At 42.3% G+C, this 16,528-nt stretch overlaps 1 protein-coding gene across 1 annotated transcript in view; it reads left to right on the forward strand.

The window, feature by feature from the left end:
• The window catches only part of MUC12 (mucin 12, cell surface associated), a gene marked incomplete at its 5' end in the record, with an annotated part of 144,962 nt that extends 130,554 nt beyond the window's left edge, over positions 1–14,408 (forward strand). Inside the window, 4 exons of the mRNA XM_085637118.1 lie at positions 261–428; positions 9,318–9,415; positions 10,287–10,363; positions 12,240–14,408. Of these exons, the coding sequence (XP_085493244.1) occupies positions 261–428; positions 9,318–9,415; positions 10,287–10,363; positions 12,240–12,275 (379 nt within the window). The remainder of the gene's footprint in view (positions 1–260; positions 429–9,317; positions 9,416–10,286; positions 10,364–12,239) is intronic.
• Positions 14,409–16,528: the final 2,120 nt, after the last annotated feature.

Raw genomic sequence — 16,528 nt, forward strand, 5'->3', positions numbered from 1 at the left:
AACAGTCAAGTTAGTAAGTTGATCTTAACTCAAACTCGTTCCTTTCCAGGGGAGTAGCACAGAGTAACTATTTCTTTCCCAGGGCAGAGGGTATGGTGCATGGTAACTCTTAAAGTCCCTTTTGAGGTGCTACGAATTAACTCATGCAGACCATGTTTGGGTTTGCATCATTCCCCCTGCCTGCAGAATATGAGAGTAGTTTGCAGGAACACTGCTTGTTCTCTGCTTCTCACGCGCATGTCTCCATGTTTTCTCCACAGCTGCCAGTACTCCGACTACTACTGGTACAGTGGCGAAAGATGCCAGCAAGCGGTTAGCAAGATTGGCGTCTACGTTGGCGTGTCGCTGGCATTAGTTCTGCTGCTAATTCTCATTGCTGTCCTGGTTTTCCTAGCCTACAGATACAGGAACAGGTTTGCTACACATAGGTAAGAGATTTACTGCTTCAACTTTGTGACTTTTGTTTAATCTTTATTAGTGGATAACCTTTTGTTGAAGCTGCATAGTTTGTCAACTTTGCAGATTTTGGTAGACACCTAGAAAACCATTTACCAGCAGACTTGAAAGACCCTTTTAAAACAAATACCTATTTAATTTCTTATGTTGCCCTTTCCAGACGTGTTGTGTTTGTTAAGAAGAAATATAGGTTCTCAACAGTGCCAACAGACTTGTGCATGCTTGCCACGGTATGCACTCCTCATGTGTGACATGTAAAGTCTGGTTGTAGTCCCATTAGCATATAACATAATATTTGTGCATAATGTAGTGCATGATTGCCGTGCACACAATGTGTGGGCCTGGTGCATCTTTTACTTTAACACAACTGCAGTAGTGCAGGGTGCATTTGACGGCCTGTGCTGCGCACTTCCGGTGTGCGCGGCCTGTCCAAGGCGTGGCCTTCCCAAAGTTGTGAATCTCCCGACTGGGGTGAATATTTTGTATTAACACCACACATGCCTGCGGATAAACACAGATCCGCACCATAAACGCCACGCGCCTGCAAACCTAAAGGCTTTTCAAACTCTTATTGCACGCTTTAAGAAGTGAAAGACCACCCCGCCCGTCCCCCCAAACGGAGATTCTGAGGCGGTTTGGCCTGTCTGTTAATCTGCTCTGCTATGAATTCTATTAGTTCCGTGCTGTCCGTCCACCTCCCCTTTCTTGTTCCAACTTCCACATCTAACCATCCCTCTCGAGAAAATCCGTCCCGCTGCTTGAGAACTCGATGGTTGTGCGTGCAGTACCTTGTCTCGATACTAGAGGGCAGTCTTCTTCCATGCAAAAAGCTGTATCAGAGCGGGTCAGAACTAAGGTGCCTGTCAGATGGGCTTCTGTGTTACTCGTCATTGCTTCTGCTCAGTCAGACACTGTACTAAGCGTGTTTTTATACCCGAGCTCTTACATTCAATCCTGCACGCCTCCTAAACTGACATGTAGGGGCCGATTTATGAGGCTCGTTGCGCCATCGGAACGTCACTTTTTGTGACGTTCCCGGGCGCAGAAGCCTGCGTGATATTTATCAGGCAGCACTGAGCCACTTTTTGTGGCTTAATGCTGCCTCATAAATATCAGTCCCATTAAACGCAGTGTTCTGCGTTAAAGGGGCGTGCAATGGGTGTTGCTGGGGGCGTTCCCAGCAACATCCATGGCCTTTTGACACTGCCCCAGATTTACGAGAAATCGTAAATCTGAGGCAGCGCCAAAAGCTTAAGCTTCCCCAGGGGAGGCGTAAGGGAGGCGCAACAGGGAGAAATATCTTTATTTCTCCTCGTTTTTCCTTTTTCTATGTGTGCTGCATTCTGCAGCACCCATACAAAGAGGAAAAACCTCTTGTGATTATTTTTGTACAGAAAGGTTTCCCTTCCTGTATAAAAATATTCATCTCCGCAACGCAGGCACCCTTGCACCATGGTGCAGAGGTGCTTGCGTTGGCGCAGGCAGCCCATTGTGCGCCGGCGCAGGGGAAAAGGACAGGAATGCGCCGCATTTTATAGATACGGCGCATCTCTGCCCTTTTCTTTTGCCGTAGGGAAGCGCAGCAGGAAGGCCTGCTGCGCTTCCCTACGGCAAAACCTCATAAATCTGCCCCGTTGTATTTATCTTGCGGACAATATGTGCCGAGTGTTGCGTCAGTGCATGGCGTTATCTCAAAGAGGCAGATTTACAAGCCCCTTGCGCCACTTTTTGATGCAAAAATGTTGCAAGGGCCTTGTAAATAGTCCCCTTTGGAGCAGATTTACAAGCCCCTTGAGACACTTTTGCGTCAATTTTGACATGGGAAAAATGACGCAAAAGTGCCGCAAGAGGCTTGTAATTCTGCCTCGGAAAAATGACGCAAAAGTGTCGTAAGGGGCTTGTAAATATGCCCCAAAGTACTTTGCTACAATAGGTTTTTGCACTACCCCTGTATTTATTTGCACATGCGTACTGTACCGCACATTGCTCGCGCACTCGGCATGCCTGCAGGCGGTCACGTACAAATTTATCATTTGGTTAATCAAAAATATTCCAATAGAAATCACATGACATATCTTAAAAACTGATTATAAAGAAGGCAGTCCGCATGCTGCCATTTACATTTTTTAAATACTCCTTAGGTAAACCAAGGAAAAAAAATTAGATCGCACGAGTAAAGTTGCGGAAGGGGTGACAATGAGATGTGTTCAGTATTTCAGGTAGTACATTTAGTCCAGGTTTTTTCAATGTTGTCTCACAGTTTCCAAATCCCCACCCTGGTTTTCATATTTCGTTGTTGAATTCTGTCAAACAGTCGTTTTAGGCCTCACAAGCAGCAGCTTGACAGAGCTCACATCCTTAGAACTGAAAACAGAAACGGCGAGAGCCTTAGTAGTAGCTAGCTATCACTCAGGTTGATCCAGCGGCGTACCAGCAACAGATACTCCAATACCATGTACTCACCTGGGCTCATAAACACACATACACAATTGGGTAACCGCTGGAGTCAAAGTTTATGTTTCCTAAATTCAAGATTAGTTACCTTTATTCCTAACTAATCTTTCACTGATCAAAAAGTTATTTCCTCTGGTCGATGGGCCATTAGTTGAACTAGTTGATGGTGAAATGACATAAATCAACTTTCCTCTATTATAATGAAATGACCACTAGCTCAGGAAAAGTTTAAATCTTTATCTAAATTAATTTCATGTGAACCATTTGGAAAATACAGTGCAGTCACTGTCACTCATAGGAAGGAAGTTTCAATTAACCAATCATCAACACATACTTCAAATTTGCAATGACTTATGCTCAGAAAGGAGAGGATGGAGAGAAATAAACATCAGCTAATACACGGAATTATAGTTACCAAGGATGGTGTGAAGACCAACCCCCTGCCCAAAGGGCTGGTAAGTGTCCCCCGGGATAGATCAGGTGACAAAGGTTTCAGGACAGGAATCAGGACAGGATAGATGACCTCTCTAACACCAACGGTCACGTCGCACCCCGCTCTGACACTCTCTTCCGCCTCGAGATTCTTTTGCGATCTTCTTCCTAATCCCAGTAATTTAGGATATCAGGCTCAGCATTCGATTCATCAGCATCTCTCGCTACTCGAACAGCATCCCGAGCTCTGCCGCATTCAGCAAATCTCCATCTCTCTAACTAACTAAAGCTACCTCAGTTATACCTTTCGCTCTTCATGTACCACCCACTAAAGTTGCAATATCGTAAAAATACGAAATCTAATTGGACGAGCAAGGGGGTAATGATCATCACACCATGCTTGTATGTCATCTTAGTCTATCAACCCATTGTTCATAAACCAACCCCTTAATTTTTATTCATAAAGCTTTATTCCCACCCGTATTCACGCTGCAATTGAAACAATTGTTTTTATTTAACAATAGAGTTCATTCATCCAGAGGTCTTCAGTGCTTATTCCCAGGGTATGTAACGTTTGTGTCCTTGGACCACAATCAAATGCATCGTCATTCTTCCGGCTCACTGTCAACAGGCATGCGCGAGGATCACGTGCTTAACAAACTCTGGACACACACGAGAGGCCCAAATGCGCACTAATAGGAAAGTCAAAAAGATAAATGCTATTTTCAGAAATAAATGGTTTCACTGTATACCACCCATCTCTACTCTAACCCCCTTTACTTATTAATACTTTCCCCGCATTAGCATTAGTAAAATAGCTCGATTTAGTTTCAGCCAAGCAGGTGCTATGCACGCGAGTCTTCAAGACTCCATATTAGTATCTTCTGCTCATGCGCAAGAATTTCCCTCCAAGCAACAGCTCGTCATACTGCGGAGATGCAGTTGATGCATGCGTAATAAAGATTTCCCGTTTGCAGCAATTTTAGAAATTTGTTCGAGTTACTTACGTTAGTAAACACATATGCAAGCTTCTCTGACCCTCATTTTAATGTGGTGTGCATTAGTTTTACACAATACGTAATAATATCATGTTAGGGAGTTAAATGAGAGGATTGCTTCCGAGCAAGTCTCTTTTCTATGAGTCCTTACTCCATCAAGGTGTGTTAGGCCTCTTGACGAATGCAGGCCTGTAGTGAATGCATGGTGAAGCAAAGCATCCATGTTCTGAAGGTAGACACATGTGTGCACCTAACAGTTTCCTCACACCTCTTGATGCTGCACTATCAGAGATTTTGCACCCAAGTGTGATTTACACCTAAATGCGTGTTGGGCCTAAATGTGTGTTACACGTACAAGTATATCCACAGTTATGCTGCTGTTGCACTAGTTTGAATTTACACGTAAACATGATTTTTTCATCAAACTGTTTCTAATAACGATTTTCACTTTAAATGCGCTTTTCCACATAAATGGCATGTGTGGTAAAAAAAAATTCTTCTGTTGAGGCGCATCAGAGAGTGATTTTAAAAATAAAAGTGATTTTACTCTTAAATGTAAATGTTGGTACTACATTTATTGCACTGAGGGTCATTTTGCGCCTAAATTTGTTTTTGCTCCCAAATGTCATCTGTGGTCCACACCCTCTGTTAATATTACACCAAGTATTATTTTGCATCAAAATGCGATCGGCACTACATAAGTGTGATAACACATCACGGTGCATGAAGCATGATTTTGCGCATAAATGTGATTATTGCTCTTAAATATTTTTCGCACTGATGCTGATGATGCACTAAGTGTGAGGTCACACCAAAATGCAATTGTCGGACTAAATGTGCTTTTGCACTTAAATGTAATTTATTCAGCTAAAGGTGATTTTAGCCCCTGCACATGTTTTTACGCTCCTGTTGATGTTGCACCAGTTGTGATTTTGCACGTAGTTAGCGGTGGTGGGGGGATGCGGACCCAAGGACAGTGATTTGCTGCCGGGCTTCAGGTTTGTGGTATTGAAGCAGCTATGGAAGTGAGTAGGCTAAGCAGCCGCACAAAATCTTCCAGCAACTAAACAACAAGCACTAATTTAAATGACAGTATTTGGGCTTTACACTATGAAACACTTAGACCCATTTTCCTAAGATAAGGGCTGCACTCGCCAACTTGCCCAAAACAAAGGATGAAACTTACATAAACAGGGTAGTGATGGGAAACTGATTGCACCTCTTTCGTTATGTGCAATTTAAGTAAAAAACTTGATTCATTTATATTTTTCAGGGTGCAGTTAGGTACATTTGCATCCTAATACACAAAATGCAAAACCCACTCGAGCAAGGCTCTCGTGTTACACACAAAAAAAAAAAAGTGCATTGGCATCTAGCTTTTTTTTTTGCAAAACAAATGATGGACGGATTGCTGAATAAATCAAACACTCACCCATATTCAAGAGATCTGGGCTACGCCACCCCAGCTTGGACCCAGCATTGGGCAAATCAGTCTTGACCCTGCTCCTTATGGGAACAGTGCAACCCGAACTGCCAAGCCAGGTTCTCCTTGGACCAGAAATAAGCATCCTGTGACTGGTTTCAGGTATCACCCCTCATCAGCCAGGCTGGCTTCAATCCAGTGGCACAGTGAGCAAGGGGCCCACGTCTGTGCTTGCCCATCCCACTGAAGTCAAAAAAATGCTATGGCAACAAATGATGGACGGAATGCTGAATAAATCAAACACTCACCCATATTCAAGAGATCTGGGCTACGCCACCCTAGCTTGGACCCAGCATTGGGCAAATCAGTCTGGACCCTGCTCCTCATGGGAACAGTTCCTCCCAGTCATCATTAACTTGCCAAGGTTGCATATGAAAATACAGGCTAAACTGCCAACTAAAGTTGTATAATTTGACTACTTTGGTAGAGCTGGACCAAACAGGCTACAAGCACAGTGAACAAAACAGCAGTAATCCAGATACAGCCGCAATAAAAGTTTACAAAGCAAAAGCAGTGGCTGTAGCCACATTCTAAACTGAATTCTGGGCATTCGTCGGTCTGTCACCTTTGGACTCAGTGAAATCATTTTATGAGCTCACTCATGGCGTTGGCTCAATCTAGTCTAACACTGGTTTGGCAAGTTGAAGTGCGGACGAAGGGTAATGCTGACGTGATCCATCTATATAATTTTAAAGGACATGCAGAGGGTTTGGATGGATCCCAAAGATAAAATATTTAGAGAAGGTCCGAAAGAGCTCATAGATAGAGGAGATTGGTGAAATGTGCCATGTCTCAGATACTTGCAGGGTAAACACTAAGCACAGATATGCCAATACTTTGAGATGACCAAAACTATTGTTAGTTCTGATGTGACTGAGGTGAAAAGCTCTGAACTGGAATTTTATAAATACAATCTCTCCCAGCATGATTCTATCTTACTTTGAGGATAAACATGCCCTTGGCACCAAGCTTTATATGTACTACGTGTTTTTAATTTCAACATAGTCACTAAATTCTGGCTCTTCTCTTGTCGCCTAGGTCAGTGTTGCAGTCGAGGGATAATAACAAAATAAAAGAATATTTTTGTATTTTTGTTTTTAAGAGTGCCAGCTTCTCTCTTCACAATGTTGTTGTTATTTTGATTTTGAATACAGTTGAAGTTGCTCTAGGAATTTCACAGCAGTCAAGGGATACGACCTCGAATTTGTAGAATTTGTCTCAATATCAGCCGAGCATCTAATCTTCACTATTCCTTTATGCGTTATTTAAAGTAAGTGGGCAGTGCTGCCTAATTCTAGTGTTAAAATTCTTTAAAATCATTGCCATGTGAAATCAGACTTTGTGTAAATCAATAGCCCATTTTATTGAAACAGCTTGGAAGAAGCGGATATTTTTTCCCAGCCAATACGAAGCCTTTTTCGAACCCCTTGATAGTGCTAATTTGCTGTTTCAGTCAACCTTTTTCCCTACCGCAAAGGTCATTTACGGGGATATTTTTTGCAATCTGGCACCCTCCTGTACTTTGGTGTTCCACGCCTTGTAGTGCAGTGTAGAAAAAGTCAAAAGTGTTGGTTTTGCCGATGTGCTCTCTTTTGGTTCCCACATTTCTAATGTGTCTGGGTAAGTCAAATCTCTTTGGCGAGGGGCGTAGAAATGAGCAAATGGAACCATCAACCTTCTTGGTAGTCCCGCCACCCTTACCCAGCCCTCTAGTAAAGGTACACGCCAGCGCCATGATCCAACATGGCTGCAGAAGGTCAAAGGGTGGGAGGAAAGACCACCGGGAGACCACAATATCTACTCACCAGAAGCAGCCTTAAAAGCTCAGCCCACCAAATACTAGCATGGTCTCCTCTAGCATCCATACTGGACTGTCGATGGCCACTGTGACTTCGAATGACAACTTTTTGTTGCATTAACTCTAATTTGGTGGTTTAGTATCCCCTCAAAATATTATTAAACCACAGAAGCACTTGCCAAGTTCTGGATTTGCAAAAAGCCTGTTTTATTAGTGCACAGCATAAACAAAGAAAACACAACTTTTGAGTTGAATTTCAGCTCCTCTTCATTAAAAAACACACATATCAATAAACAAGAGCCACACTATCTTATCCATGGCACCCTTCTTTGGACACACAACCTTTTACTTGCACTTCAAGCACCTCCTTATTAGTAAAGTACACTGATAAAGCTCCATATGTTGCCAGTGGTATACAAAAAGTAGTTTTGCTAAAAAGTAAACAGGTAACACAGTACACAGACAGCCACAACGTTTTGAGGGAAATCCAGAACAGCCGCCCGTAAGGAAGTTTTTGCCCAAATGATCTAACTTGAAGAGCACTGTGTCCTAAAGTTCTACTCACACCTGTACTGAACACAAGTAGAATACCGCAGCGCTCCATTGACAATACCCAGCCTCCTTGACTCACAACAGCTACACTGGAAACATAACCTTTCCCTCGAATTTAAAATACCCACGCAATCACAAACCACACCTCCATTAACAATTCTACTTCCTACTCCTTTAACCAAAGCACCCTACATTTTACTTGAATTTGAAATACCCTTTCCGTGTCAAAACCCGTCCGCCAAAGAGCAAGTCTCAGAAGTGTTCAATATCCACTTTAGGGGACTTCTTTCCACTATATTTCTTCGAAGTGTTCGCATCCAGTGGGACAATCAGGAACTCAAGGCATCAGCTGATTAAACAGCTTTCTCTGCAGCAGAGCCCAATGATTGCCCGATCTCATCATAAAAAGCGATCTTGTCATGCGTAGTAGTCTGTATTAGCTCCTGCGGCCGGTCTAAGACCAGCGCATCCACCTTTGACATGATACCTTCTCCTGCTTCCACTTGAACTTCTGCAAGTCCCTTTCCAGACTAAGATGAGCACTAAACCAGACAACCTTCAACAATAATCACTGGCTCACTCTTGAACCATTGAGAATCCCACATACTTCTACACTAACAGAGAAACACACACCTAAGGCATTGGCTGATCAGGTTTAGGGTTAGAAACAGGATTAGGATGAGTATGAGTTAGAGTTAGGGTTTGAGTTATGGTTAGAGTTAGTCTTTGTGGTAGGACCAGGGTAGGATTAGTATGAGAATTGGAGATCAGAGTTAGTGTCAAGGATCACCTTTATAGTTAGGGTGAGATTAGTGGCAGGGCCAAATTATGATTAGGTTGGTGTAGTAGTGAGCGTCAGTGCATCGGTTTGGGTAAGGACTGTAGATCAGCAACAATGTTGTGGTTTATTTTAAACATATTCTCAAACATGTTTTGCTGCTTTTTCTGAAATGTTATTTTCACAATAAGATTTTTAAGCAAACATGTTTTAGCTTTTTTTAAACGTATGACCTACAACATAAATTACTTGACCAACACCGCTAAAATCACTAATACTAGTGCTCAAAACTGTACGCTTTCCTTCATACATAATTCCTGCGTCTGCATTAAAGTGATACAGGCTCTAATCGTGTTTGTTCTACAGTGTAACGGATGTGGAGAAGAAATGGTATGAGGAAGGGTGGGAGTCGAATGCCCCTGAGGGATTCACAGTGAGAAGCCCACAGACTGTGACCTGGGCAGGTAAGACCTTTTCATCACTTCATTGTACACTTACTCAAGTCACACATATGTAAGATCAAGTAAACATACAGTATGACTGACCTCAACTCAGGGGAGTACTGTATTTCTGGTATGCGAATAATGCATAACCGACCTATGCAAAGTAACTCAGTGGGTCGGCTCAGGCAGGTGAAGGTCTGTAGAAGGCGATTTGTGGTCACCAGGCAGAAGATTCCTCTTTCTTGATGCGAAGGAGCCTGAGCACAATCCGAAATAGACTATAAGCAGATGGTGAATACTAACCACTCACTCCAAGTCAGTGGTGAGGTTCAGAGGCTGATATGCGAGTCAAAAGACTCCTTAGAAACCATTCTAGTTGACAATCCTTGAAAAGGAAGCGGGGTTTGCAATCATCTACAGTGACAGCCCTGCTCGCTCTACGGCAATTCTTGCCATCTATTTCCCATTGCATTTTTCCATATACCATTTTACCCATAACTCTAGTGTTTGTGCTCTGCACAACAAAGAACCATAGAGTGTTTGCAGTGTATTCATAATGTTAAATAACTTGGAAAGGAGAGAGGAATGAAGAGTTGATGGAACAGTTGTTGATTTAGGGCAGGTTAGAAAATACAACACTTACAACCATTGTACTGAGGCACTGACACATTACAAATAGATGCACGTAATTCTTTAAAAAGGCATGATATTTTAAGGACTAAGTACTTATTGGTTTACAAAATATATGCATTAGTAGACTGCAGAAAACAACAAACAAAACAGAAGAGCTCTCAGACGCTGACTTGGATATGTATAAAAAGATGGAGTTTAGCCTGCACTCAGCCTATGTCTATCCTGTATGTCTGAATATCTTTGGTGCCTCATTCTGCAGGGTCCGAGAGTGGTGGCTCCTCTACAAGCAGAGATTTATTTCGGCCATCCTTGGAAAGAGTGGACACATCAGCACAGGTAAGTCATTATCAGAAACCACAAATAATTTGTTAATTGACAAGTGCTTCCAAGGTTGTTTATGGTCATCATATTGCATATTGGCCTTATAAGAAAGGCATGGATTGAGGGTACAGGATATTTGAAGAGCAGTTACGCAGAGGATTCCCATGGGGTGGGAAGAAGAGAAGAGGTTGCCCGGCATGAGTAAGGTGAAAAGCCGATAAGCAAGAAATGAGCTGTAATTTGAAGATGAAGAAAGGATGTTGGGCTGGGTAAGAATGATGAAATGGGCAGAGAATTCTGAACATTGGTAGAACTGAGGCAATAGCAGATGAGACGGAACATGAGCAGTCATGTCAGAAGTTATTGCGGGGTATAGAACAACAAACTGATAAGACATTATTAGGAAGAGAACCTGTTTCAAAATTTTAAATAAATGTTCTGCAGGCAAAGAGAAAGCATGGCAGATCCAGCATTCAGTATCATCAAGTGATCCCATCATTAATAAATAGGGAAGGCTGGTTTTAAAATATATAAATACATTTTGCAGCACAAGTGTAAGCCCTAAAAAAAGTGCAGGCCTGGGTTATAATGACAGCCCTGCCCTCCCCCCAGCCCCTTCCCCTTCCACACTCAGCTCATGGGTCTGGACAGGCAGTGGTATTAGTCGGGTGATTGGAAGAGGATGTAAGACAGGTAGAAGTGAAGTGATGGGAAATGCTCCATTTGCTTAGTAGCAATGCGGTGACTGATATGATGCAAGTCCTAAGAAGATTGGTGAGCTGGGCAAAGGATGCAGGACAATTGAGGCAATGGTCAGAGGAGGAAGCAGATGAGGAGGAGTGGGGAGATGACCAGACCAATCCAATCATGGGTGGAACTGTGGTGATGGACTTGTACTTCTACTTACGGTTCTATCCATATTGATTTGCCTATATATTTACAATATTCTGTAGTGGTAGCAGTCAGAGATTACTTTAGAGCCTGCAGTCTCTCCTAATTCAATTTATTGGAAAATTGGTTTACATGTGAATCTTCTGCATTTGGTTATGATACCAATCAAACATTATTTTACATATACATCTCCAACCTCCAATCATGGTCTCTTCTAGTGATATGTTCAACATTCACAATCTTGTCTAGTGGTGCATATTTAAGGTCAGGGTCATTTGCATCTCTTCTGCCTCTGGGAGAGCAAGCCATCAGATTTGGCTTAACCTGCACATATATAACCCCTGGTATTTGGATATCGGTTCACCTGTAAATTCGCTGCTTCTTGTAATGGTACCCATCATAACACTGTTTCACTTACACATCCTCTTCTGGTAGTAGCATCTTTGTGACAGTGGATCCCTTTCCATGTCACATCTCCATGCTGTAGCAGCAATGTTCATCAGTAGAAAAAACAATTGGTGCATCTCCAGCCTCCGATAGTGATAGCCATGAGAGGATGGCTCACCTGTTCAGCCACAGATTCTTGTTGGAGTAACCATCAGAAGATTGTTTCACACAAACATCTACTTTCTCTCATAGTAACATCAATTTCATCTTCTGGCGGTATTACTAATGAGAATGTCATTTTACTTGCATAAGTTCAGAAGCGATATGCTTCAGATGATCAGCTCATCTGTACATCTTCAACCTCTGGGAGTGACATCATCTGATCACTGAAGCAGCTGTGTATGCAGTGTCTTGACACCAGGGACATACCAAATCTTTGTTTAAGCTATCTAACCTACGTCCCAGGTAACTGACTGTGTGGGAATATAATCCAAGAAAATCTCACAGGGCTAGCGTTATATTAAACACAAATTATATACATTTGAAAGTTCTGAACTTTCTGTATGTTGATAGAAATTTGCTCAAGGCACATTCTCTCTCCTTTTGTTCACAGATGAGAATTGGACGACCACAGGTGACAACAATATGAGCCTCGGCAAACAAAAGAAGATCAATCAGTCCTGACAGACCATAAGTTGTGCCAGCAGCATTGCCGCACTTGCCAAGAGTGATGGACAAGCTTCGGACATTTTCCTCCAATGATGGGTAGCAGTCCCGGGAGCTGGAACTCAGGGGAAATATTAACAAGAACCAGGATTTGGTTTCTTAAATACCCTTTTCCTAACGTCCTATGTGGATTCACAGGACATGGACGAGAATAGGAAGCTCACTGTCTATCAAAGAAGACACAGTATCAAGTCACTCTGTTATTATGGGATACTTAGACTAGAAGAATTTACTAAGCTTGATTGTCTGTCGTTGCTTAGAACAGTGAACCTGGCCTTTCAGAATTTCCCTTCGGCTGGCTGTTTTCCCTATTGCACTAACTTCAGAGCAAGATGAGTGCTTGCCACCACTAATACATTACATTCCAACTCCCTGAAATATACATTAAGTTCTACCTCCCTGAACTATAGTTATGGGTCTAGAACTGGAAAGGGCAATACCTGAAGGAGGAAATGTAGAGGAAAAGGTGGAGGGATATCGGATGATTGCAATTCATGTAGTTGGGAGAGCTGTGAGGGGCTTCTAAGAGGAGATTGACGTGACACTTACAGGGCTACAAGAGGGGGTGGAGTGTTTAGAGCCCTGGGCCAAGCTAGGACACGGGGTTCCTTTTGTTTGGTAGGTTGTTAGAGGTGGGTGTGAGCAAAGTTTTGGCAACGTTTGAGCAGTCGGGGATATCCTATATGCTGGTACATCAGTGTCTTCCATTTTCAACTGAATAAACTTTCTTATAACAGTAAAGATGATTGGCCGCAGATGCTCACAATCAAATAAAGCCTCAAAGAGATAGAGGAAGATAAGCATTGGGACTGGGATACCAGGAGGAGGCTTAAGGCTAAATAGCATCATAAACAAGCCCCAAACTTCCTCAATGTTCTACAGACAAATCAAAGGAAAACAATTACCAAGCTTCCAGATTGGTTGATTGACGGTTACAGTAGTGGAATATTCCAATCTCAGTTGTTCTATAGTCATATCGATGAAAGGGCACAGAGTTCTCGATCATTTCATAAAGACTATGATGATGATAAATCGAGAAGATTCTTGATCTCTGTCTAAAGAGATACCATGAAGAAAGAAGACCACACTTCTGGATCATTCTATGAGAAGTTAAATATGATGACAAATGATCAGGCATCTACATAACTGTCTTAAGATGCACCATGAAGAAAGACTAAAAAGCTTCATGGCATTTCTACGTAGAAGGCAATGATATCAAGCGGCCAAGCTTTTTGATCTTTCTATGTAGACTTCAATTATTAAGAAAATTCAGACTTTCTCTGTCCGGCCAAATAGGGCAAGAGCGACGAGGAATTGCTGAGATTAGAAGATCTATCTCACTGTACCCATGACTCTCAACCAACTGAACCCAAGCAGATATTGGACTCTCAGCAATGAGACAAAATGGTCCAAAGCCAAATGTTGATTTTCAAACTTGATCATAGGGTCTTGTGGTCTCAAATATTACTGTCTGCAGATTTTGCACATTTGTAGCCTGAAGGGATAAGGTAAAATCCTCCAGGGCTCGAAAACCCACCTGTCAAGTTCAATGAGTAATTGTTACTCCCTTTGTAAATTCTAATTTATTTTAAGTACTGTATTCTAATTTGGCGGAGAGCCTGTTACTGAGATCCTCTTTCGCTGCTTGTTTTCGTACTTGGGTTATACTCTAGTTATCATTATCACTAGTACATATTGTGTTTTTTTCAGCCACAAATGCTCAGCTCTGCGAGAATATATGCATTAACTTAGCTGTTAGAAAACATCAATTCGCCCTCACAAAAATGATCTTGTGATTGAGACAGTGGTTGTCTGATGTGCTTAATAACCCTTATAACGATGTTTCTACATAATCCGAGCAAAAGAACTGGGGAAGCAATGAGCTACATCCTTAATTAATAAAACAGTCGGATATATGAATTGATGTGAGATGGCATATCATGTTAATTGTCAGCATGTCAATGAAACATTCTACAACAATGTTTACTCATTGTTAATAAAATCAATGCAATGGAATGTGAATATTTTGTAAATGTGTCAAAATAAATTTAAAGTTATGAAATTAAAGATATTCATTTGTTTACTACTGTGAGCCACACACATTAGCCAGAACAAGAGCAATATAAGACAAATTAACCAGTCAAAGATGACTGCACCACATGGATAGTAACACATGCTTCATGAATATTGGCTGTAAGCATTGTGATGGGACATGAGTAGAGTTGGGGGCGGAGTCACCTGTCTTCTACACAACCCTGCTCAGATAATAACTGGGCACATTAACTGAACCCCAGAGTCAAGTATGGCACTGTTTGGGATTGATAGGTTCCAAACTTATGTCATTGCATAGGCTTAGCAGATGCAAATGGGATGAGGAAATCTATCTTGTAAACCTACCTATTCCTTTCTTCCAAAACCCTGTTACCAGGTAAAAGGCTAGAGGTTTTGCTTTAGACTTGATAGGCAAGCCCTTGCAGATTCAGTCCCAGCTGGTTGAGCAAAATGATTATGACTACAGAGACTGGAAAGACTGCTAAAACCCAGATCTTATTAGGAGAGCAGTTCCCATCTCATCTGCAGGTTATGTCCTGTCAGCATGGCCTCTCATGCCTTAGATCTTTCCACCTCTGCAAGAGCCTTGCTGGTCTTCATACAGCAGTGCCCAGAAATATACAGTTTTCTGTGCAGTGTTTAGGGAGGGCTAGCCGAATTTCTCCTGCCTGGAGACAGGCTATATGCCTTCTGCAGCTATTCACCTGATGCTTTGGGCATTCCATATGATCATCAGAACGACTACAAGTCTCTTTCTTGCCCACAAACCATTTTGTTTATCCCAGCTGGTGATTCACTGAAACTAAACAAGGTTCTGACCCCTTCCAGTTGTGTTCTTCACCACACTTTGCTCTTAGACATTTTTAGCTGTAGAGTGGAATTACCATTAGCTTTCCCATTTTCACTTGTATGTCAGTTAACCTCAGCAATCCATCAAGAGATCAATAAGTACTACCTATTAGCCTACTTATATTCCAGAGCCTGGCACATGTGTAAGCAACCCTCCAAGAGAAACATCACATACCTAGTTTTGATCCTGATGGCATCAATGGCATGTGGTGATGGGACCCATCCCCCTAATTATCAGGGAAGTCCCCTTTGTAGATCTTGAGATTCATGCCCTACATACCACTTTGAAAGCTTAGTGTAGTTGGAAGACACCCCAGGTAGGGTGGATGCATTGGGGTGATGGAGAACCATAAGGGGCTACAGTTATTGTCCAGTACCTCAGTGTGATATCCACTGTGCTAGGTCCTCCAGAAAAAGATTATAATTCCATTTTTAGGTCTTAGTTACAAACAGATCTTTTGTGCTCAAATATAGATTTAGAGTGGGCTCTGTGTCTGGCCCTTGCTCATGATTCGTCGACTTTCTTCTCTGTCTCAGCTCCTGCTCCTGATTCAATGGCTTTCTTCCCTATTAATGTATTTGTCCTGCCCAAGGAGCATGTTGGTCTCTCTGTCTTCTGATTGGATAAGTTGCATCCTTCCACTGCAGAAGTCAGAACCTTGCATTGCACTGAATAGGGGACTATTTAATCTTGTTCAGTGTATAGAGTACAATACAATATGAATTATAAAGCGCACGGATGCCTCGTCCCGGCACTAACGGTCCAGAGTTGCACTAAATGGAAAGACCCATACCGAAGTGTGGTGCCTACTTGTCAAATAGGTATGTTTTCAAGAGATTATGGAAAAAAGCTTCACAGGGTGCGAGGCGAAGGGTTAAGGTCGAAAAATTATCGAGTTTAGCTGTTAAGTCGGAGAAGGAGAGTCGGCCTCTTTTTGCCTGACTGATTTTCGCGATATTTAAAAGTTTTTGTCGATTGGAGTGAGGTGCTCTCACCTGATGATAGGGAAACAGTCTTTTTCTCAGGTAGCCGGGGCCTATATTCTTAAATGCTCTGTAGGCGAGTATTAGGGTTTCAAATTTGACGAGGCTAGCAATAGGCAGCCAATGAAGACTGTGCAGGGAGGCCGTAACAGAAGTATGTGCCGGTAACTCCACGGTCAGCCGGGCTGCCGCATTCTGAATAATCTGTAGGCAGTAGAGCAGATAGGATGGGAGCCCTAAATTCAGGCTGTTTACATAATCTAGTTTTGATGTTACCAGGGCATAGATGAC

The sequence above is a fragment of the Triturus cristatus genome, chromosome 12 (assembly GCF_964204655.1).
Source record: "Triturus cristatus chromosome 12, aTriCri1.1, whole genome shotgun sequence".
NCBI lineage: Eukaryota > Metazoa > Chordata > Amphibia > Caudata > Salamandridae > Triturus > Triturus cristatus.